This window comes from Euprymna scolopes, chromosome 11, assembly GCF_053919585.1.
Source record: "Euprymna scolopes isolate OS-2025 chromosome 11, ASM5391958v1, whole genome shotgun sequence".
Lineage (NCBI taxonomy): Eukaryota > Metazoa > Mollusca > Cephalopoda > Sepiida > Sepiolidae > Euprymna > Euprymna scolopes.
In genome coordinates this window covers 78,399,286-78,407,384 of record NC_136492.1, presented here as the reverse complement: position 1 = coordinate 78,407,384, position 8,099 = coordinate 78,399,286, and the positions used below count along the sequence as shown (strand labels likewise).

General features: G+C 31.3%; 1 protein-coding gene across 1 annotated transcript; it reads right to left on the bottom strand.

The window, feature by feature from the left end:
- Nucleotides 1-6,249: 6,249 nt before the first annotated feature.
- On the bottom strand, nt 6,250-7,245 carry LOC145288165 (uncharacterized). The gene has a single exon (XM_080136222.1). It carries the CDS (start codon nt 7,243-7,245, stop codon nt 6,250-6,252), a length of 996 nt encoding a protein of 331 aa, XP_079992348.1.
- Between the last annotated feature and the right edge of the window lie 854 nt (nt 7,246-8,099).

Genomic DNA, 8,099 nt, shown 5'->3' with positions numbered 1-8,099 from the left:
GCTTTATTTATTGTCCATCTTGGAAGGGTTTAATTTTTTAATAACTTGTTATTTACAAATTAAAAAAATACGAAACTACACGAAATACGCGCACACAAAATACTAAACTACACGAAAAATACTAAACTACGCAAAAAAATACTAAACTACACGAAATACGCGCACACACGCACACACACACGTTCACTACCGTCACGTTGTTATGGCAACCAAACCCGCTGACTTCTTTTTCTCATTTCACTCGTGGTCTTAAATTCATTTCGGGTTTGTATTACTGTACACATAGATTCGAATAAGTTGCCAAAAAACAAATATATAACAAATAAATGTTATCAAAGGCAAATTTTTCGTGTTTTTATTCAATTTAACATGTTTATTCAGCTCGAAAAGCATACAGTGTTTACCGATGTATTGGAAAATTCAAGATGGCGGCCGATTCTCTCTTTAACACGGTAAGTTTGGAAAAAGGTGTAATAAATAAAAAACCGGTTAAAATACTGTTAAAAACTCGCTCAATATATGTTACCGTGACATAGGTTGACATATATTCGGCGGGTTTTTAATAGTATTTTGTATAGTTTTTTATTTATAACACCTTTTCCCAAAACTTACGGTGTTAAAGAATGTGTGAGACGCCATCTTGAATTTTCCAACACATCGGTAAACACTGTATTCTTTTCGAGCTGAATAAACATGTTAAATTGAATAAAAACACGAAAAATATATCCAGTTTTTATCGGTTTTTTACCTTCTCTGCAGAAGTACAAAAAAAAACAAACAAAAAAAAAACGGAAGGTACTTTTACAGAATGTTAAACTAACCCTAACCGATGTTTTATGTTTAGTTTAGGAAAAGTCAGAAGAAATAAAAGTCATTATTGCATGAAATATACGTATTTAGTTGAAGTATTGTTTATGTCAATTCTTTCGAAGAAATTTAGCAAGAATACCTGTAAACCAGGAAATCGGTAAAATGTCATCATGGATGAATACTTGTCTATTATAATTTCTACCCTTGACAAAAACTTAGCCATAACAAAAGAGATTTATTGTTCAGATTGTTTTTGAGATTGATTTCTAAAAAGATATTTTATAAATAAAATCGACTTTAAACTTAAAGACTTAAATTACAATAATTGAATTTAAACATTCTTATTTCAATATTTGGCACATAACACCTGCAAAAATGATCACAATGTCAGGATTTCATTTTATTTCAGAATCGATGGCAAATACTATTATTTAACATTAGTTTATCATTTAAGCCGATAAAAAAGCCCTTTTTTTTCCGAGTCATAAAAGGATTTGGAGTTTCCTAATCAACCTTTCGGGTGCAGTTGCACGCTCTCAAAATAACTAAAGTGTTGGCTTTAAAAAAATTGGTTCATTAAAACTAAACAGGTTTAGTTTTAATAAAAAAAAAAAAAATTAAAAAAAAATCGCTTTGGTAATTAGATATGTCGTATGGTTATCCCTAATCGCTGAATAAAACCGCTAACGAGTTGAATGATTACGACATAAAATTAAACTCGGGTTCCTGAAACGGAAACTTCGTTTGTTTTTGTTTTTTTCTTATCAATATATTTACATTGTTATTTTGTTTTCATTTTCAATCATTCGAACAGTTTTCTTTTTCAAGTAATCCAAGTTACAAAATTCCCACTGTTTACTATGCTAAAATCACAATGACTAATGTATACCTATTAACCCTTATCCTTGAGTGGCCTCTGGGCCTTGATAAGTGGTGACACCCATGTAAAAAAAAAAAAAAAAAAATCACTCGAACAGTTTTCTTTTTATAATGTACAGTTTTAAAAGTTTAAAAACGATATAGTTTTTACTTCAGGAAAATTAATGGGTCAGTTTTTACGATGTGCCCTGTTAAAATACTGTTAAAAACTCGCTCAATATATGTTACCGTGACATAGGTTGACATATATTCGGCGGGTTTTTAATAGTATTTTGTATAGTTTTTATTTATAACACCTTTTCCCAAACTTACGGTGTTAAAGAGGGTGTGAGACGCCATCTTGAATTTTCCAACACATCGGTAAACACTGTCTGTTTTTCGAGCTGAATAAATATATTACATTGAATAAAAACACAAAAAAGATATCCAGTTAGGTAGAAAAGTAACTTATCTTGCCTTTGATAACATTTATTTATATATTTGTTTTTGACTATTTTTTCGAATCTATGTGTACAGTAATCTTGCCAGGATGCGGAGGAAAATGAATGAAGGGGGAGGGGAATAAAATAAAAACATTTTGGAAACAGAGTAAGTTTGAAAGAATTGCTTTGCACAGAAAGAAATTAATGAAAAAATAAAATTAAATTTCTTTTCTTTCTTGATTTTTTTTTTAGTTTTTTATGAAAAAGGAAGTCAAAATTAAGACTATAAAAAACAATTTTTATTAAGAGCGAACCTCAGTCGTCAGGTCTGTAAAAAAAAGACGTGGAATAATAAATGTTTTCTAATACAAATTGTTTTTACTTATGTGTTCATTTGTCTCTTTGAAGTTCGTTTGTTTAATATATCGGTTTGCAATATAATTTTGTCATTCTGTCAGACTCAAATTTTAAATCTATATATCTATAAAAGTGAAAGTGTGTGTGTGTGTGTGTGTCTGTGTACATTTCCCTACGAAATAACTCTGTCAATTTTTAGTCTACAGACTCGAAATTTGATATACAGGGTACTGAGATTTGGAAAAATCTATGTGATCGGTTTTTAGCCAGAAATTTGGCGATTAAGGGGTCAAAGTTCAACGATTTGAGCTTTGAGAACTCTACCAAACTTCTCCGACAATTTTGGGTCTACACACTTTAAATTTTAGATATAGCTTCCGTGGACATGGATCTAACTTAATAACTTGATTTGAGCCCAAAACAATAAATTTTCAGGGGTCATAATAGGGGTCAAAGTTTAAAAAATTACCCCCTTTTTTTTTGCTCAGCATACACCTCCAAACACCCGGGCAACGCCGGGCACCCATGCTAGTATTTATATATTTATATATATATATATATTTATATATATATATTTATATATATATATTTATATATATATATTTATATATATATATATTTATATATTTATATATATATATATTTATATATTTATATTTATATATTTATATATATATATTTATATATATATATTTATATATATATATTTATATATATATATTTATATATATATTTATATATATATATTTATATATATATATTTATATATATATATATATATATATATTTATATATATATATTTATATATATATTTATATATATATTTATATATATATATATATATATATATTTATATATATATATATTTATATATATATATTTATATTTATATATTTATATATTTATATTTATATATTTATATATATATATTTATATATTTATATATATATATTTATATATTTATTTATATATATTTATATATATATATATATATATATATATATATATATATATATATACTATTAAAAAACCACCGAATATATATCAAGTTATGTCACGGTAACTTATATTGAGCAAATTTCTAAGAGTATTTTGTCTAGTTTATTATTTATTACACACTTTTCCAAACTTACCGTGTTAAAGAGAGAGTCGGCCGCCATTTTAAATTTTCCAATACATCGGTAAACACTGTATGTTTTTCGAGCTGAATAAAGGTTACATTGAATAAAAACACAAAAAATATATCCAGTTAGGTAGAAAAGTAACTTATCTTGCCTTTGAGAACATTTATTTGTTATATATTTGTTTTTTGCAACTTTTTTGAACAGTAATACAAACCTGGAAAATTCAAGATGGCGTCTGACTCCCTCTTTAACACGGTAAGTTTAGGAAAAGGTGTTATAAATAAAAAAAATGGTTAAAATACTGTTAAAAACTCGCTCAATATGTGTTACCGTGACATAGCTTGACATATATATTTTCTAGTTTTTTTATTTATAACACCTTGTTTTTCGAGCTGAATAAACATATTACATTGAATAAAAACACGAAAAATATATCTAGTTTGGTAGAAAAGTAACTTATCTTGCCTTTGGTAACATTTATAATTAAAACACTTAATAGACTTTTCCAGAGATTATAAGTTTTCAAGAGAAATATGGGTAAAAGCAACTTTTTTAAAACTTTTTTATTCCATTCACTTATGTGTGATTGTGTATAATATTTATCTTTCTCTGATAATTTGTGTTATGGCAGCATCGGCTATAAACATAATTAAATGCCTGTAATACACAAATTAAATATAAAAATTCGCTTATATATTAAGATAACTAAATAAATAAAACAAATGAATATAAAAAAATAAAAATCTTGTTTGTGCATTGACTTGTGTGTACTAGTGATGGGTCCCATCATGTTTTATTTTTCTAATAAATTTTTTTTTAGAACAAAATTGAATGCAGTTGTACAAATTCGACTTGAGAAAATAAATCATTTACAATAATTTTACTATGAATTAACTTTAAAAAAAATTAATTTTTTTTTTTTTTTATACTGTAATTCACTCTAAACAAAATACAGTACCACATAGACGTAAGGGGCTACGATATAGAACCAAATTCATAGGGACACTATGTAGGGAGTTTGGTAACGAGATAGGCTATTAATTTTTATCATTAAATATAATTAGCTTCAGTCTGATAGGAGAAACAAAATTTACACTCAGTCTTTTTTTTTTTGTTTTTCTGGGTTTGTATTTGTGAGAAATATTTCCATTCTCTCCATGTAGCCCTTTTTTGGGGGCGCCTAGCAGTGCATGAAAAAATATAAGCAAACAACAAAATTACCTTAAAATTGAACAGACGTCTTTATTAATGTAATCCTCGAGGTTGCAAAAAAAAAATGCTACTTTTTTCAGCTGCACATAACTGGCTCGGGTATAATAGGATCTTATGATCCAAAAGTTCCCTTGGGAGTATCAGAGTTCGATTTACAGAGTTAACAGTTTATCCAGAGTTAAAGTCCATCTCCTTCTCGTTTCAACGTAAGTCGTCACTGTCGACAAGTTGAGAAATGTTTAACTTAGACTTTTCGTCTAAAAATGATTCGTTAACATCGGCACGCTGAAACACGTTTAACTTAGATTTTTCATCATAACGGTTCACTCATGCCTTGTTGGACAAACAAGTCCGAAAATTAATTAAACCCATTTTTTAGGGTTTTTAAAATCCCCTCGTGGGGAATATCTTGAGGCAAAGGCTGCCATATGGTGCGGCGGGAAGGGTGCCGTCTCCTCCGTTCGCTGTCTTGTCGAAAACTGTATAACGACGAGAGTGTTGACATTTTGTCCATTCGCCGTCTATCCAAAAAAAACACACTGTCTCCTGAAAAACAGACACAAATTTCGCGCCCAATCTCTTCCGAGTGGCGTGACAAATTATTAACCAATGATAACTCCGCTGCTACTGCTATAATTTCTCACATATTACTGTACACATAGATTCGAAAAAGTTGTCAAAAAACAAATATAGAACAAATAAATGTTATCAAAGGCAAGATAAGTTACTTTTCTACCTAACTGGATATATTTTTTGTGTTTTTATTCAGTGTAACATGTATGGCGATTGCCGGGAGCTGGTGTCTTGTTGAAGTAGGAAGTGGGAAATACAGAAATAAAGATTGCTGAACTCACACAAGAATTGGAGAAAATTATGTATATTAAATTGAAAATATTACAAAAGAAAAGGTTCTTGCAAAACTAATTGTGTTTGCGGCTTTAGAAGTCCAATAAAAAGTTCTTTATCGTCCAAAAGTCTTGGACGGCTCCCTGAGAAAGTTCAATCAAAATTTGGCGGCAAATTTAGGAGAGATTTTCCATAGTTGTCTATAGGCCGACGATTGATTCAAAAAGAGAGCGAATCTGTTTTTCCAGAATTCTGCTTATATTAAATGTTTGTTGATTGGCCAAGGAGCTTCATCCTAGCCAATCAAAATAGGGCTTTCAGAAAGGAGAAGTGGTCGATATAATTAATTTGAACAAAGGGAGGTAACTACTTTTTTTTATACTCTCCTAACAACAACAAATAATGCGACGATTGAAATCGTTGCATGTTATATAAAGGCAATCAGTTACAATATTTGTGATTGCTACGTAAAGTGTTTAAATTAAATTGTACAGAATATTCTGTTTAATAGAAATATTTAACAGGTAGAATATACCTTAATGTGTTGGGCATTATTATGGCCCATTTACAATGCAAATTTTTTTTTTTTTTTTTTTTTTTAATAATAAATGTATTCAGGATTAGATGTGGATTTCTTGATCCTTTTAGGCCTGTAATTGGCCATTTCTTCTGAAGGTTCCGATGGGTCCCTACATTCTTCTATAGGGTGGGATGCAAATTCATCAGATTCCTCATCTGCTGGGGTGTCAGGAAAGTGGTTATGAGTGAGTGATAACTCCAACGGATATAAATGTTTGAGGCTATGTGTTTCCACTGCACCATCACCTCTTTTTATTCGAGCAGAACGAACCTTGCCATCGTTGCCACTAAATAGCTCAATAACTCTGCCCAGCTTCCAGAAGGGCCTGGACTTGGCCGGATTCTTGACGAGTATTACGTCGTTGATATTTATTTTATTGTGAAATTCGATTTCGTGTAAATCCTTGCAACTCTCCCTCAGACTTAGCAAATATTCATCGTGCCACATCTCTTTGAATTTAGATATTAATTCCTCTCTGCTTTCCAAGGTACTCACAAGGAGAGACCTAGTTATTGGTTCTGTCTCAACCAAACTGGGTGTGTCAGATTGGAAGGAGAGCTCACAGTTTATATTTGGATGAGTGAAGCAGTTGGGTGTTAAGGGAAGCAGATCAATATCGGTAGAGCATCTGTAGGTCAGAGGTCGAGAGTTCACGGCTCTTTTGATGTCTGATAGAAGGGTTAGAAGGTTAAAATAACTGATTTTAGATCGGCCAAGTGTTTTGAATAGGCATGACTTTATCACTCTGATCATTCTTTCCCAAGTACTTCCAACCCAAGGGGAGTATAAGGGTATTTTTATGTGTTTAATGCCAGCGCTTGAATATGAGTTACAGAACTCATTACTGTTTATGTGATGTTTAATTACATCACCACCTAAGGCTGCATTAAAGGAACGTGCATTGTCACTGTATATGTGACTGGGAACTCCATAGGTATTTGAAAACCGAATCAAGGCTTGAATGAAGGCTTGTGTGCTCATATCAGGTACAAGTTCAATGTGAACAGCCCTCATGTTCATACATGTGAAAATTAATAAATACATTTTATGAGACTTTCCATCTCTTTGTACCCAGATGTGACCTGTGTAGTCTATGCCTGTGTGTTGGAAAGGATTGATTAATCTAACACGGTGTTTTGGCAAATTTGTCAATTTGGGGTATTTGAAGGCTAGGCTGTTGAATTTCCTACAGGTATTGCAGTTAGAAATCAGTCTTCACAGACTGTCTTGCCTGTGGGACCCAGTATCCGGATAACCGCAATTTGGTCACTGTCGTACCAATACCCAAATGCCTGCATCGATTATGGCTATCCATAATCAGTAATTTTGTAAGAGAGTGATGTTTTGCAAGCAATATTGGATAGATTAAATTGTAGTCATATCTTGTCGAATTGGCAATTCTACCATCCACTCTCAAAATCCCATCAGAATCGATGAAAACGTTAAGATTCTTCACCAGCACTGGGATTTCCCTGTCAAGAGGATTCTTCAAATAAGCAATTTCCTTTTCAAACGATTGCAATTGCATCATCTTTATCAGATAATTCGTGGCTGTCTGTTTTGGATCTGAATGTTCCTTCACTTTTCTGCATCGATGCACAAACTTGAATACGAAAGCAGTTGATCGACACAACTTGTTGAAGTCCGAGAACCTGTCAAATGGAATCAGTGGTTCCCTAACAGCTTCACTCAATGTATTATGGAAAACACTTTCCACATGACACTTATTTTCCGGGCTCAGACAGCTCAAAGTACTCGTAGGCCACTTCTCAGGGCAATGGGCATATTTGGATATTGTAGTATGATAATTGACAATTGTTTTGGAAATTCCACATCTCACAGGACTGACTTGATGAGAATACAAAAAG

Excerpts from the sequence above, each read along its gene's own strand:
- LOC145288165 (XM_080136222.1), bottom strand. The coding sequence starts at position 7,245 with ATGAGGGCTGTTCACATTGAACTTGTACCTGATATGAGCACACAAGCC.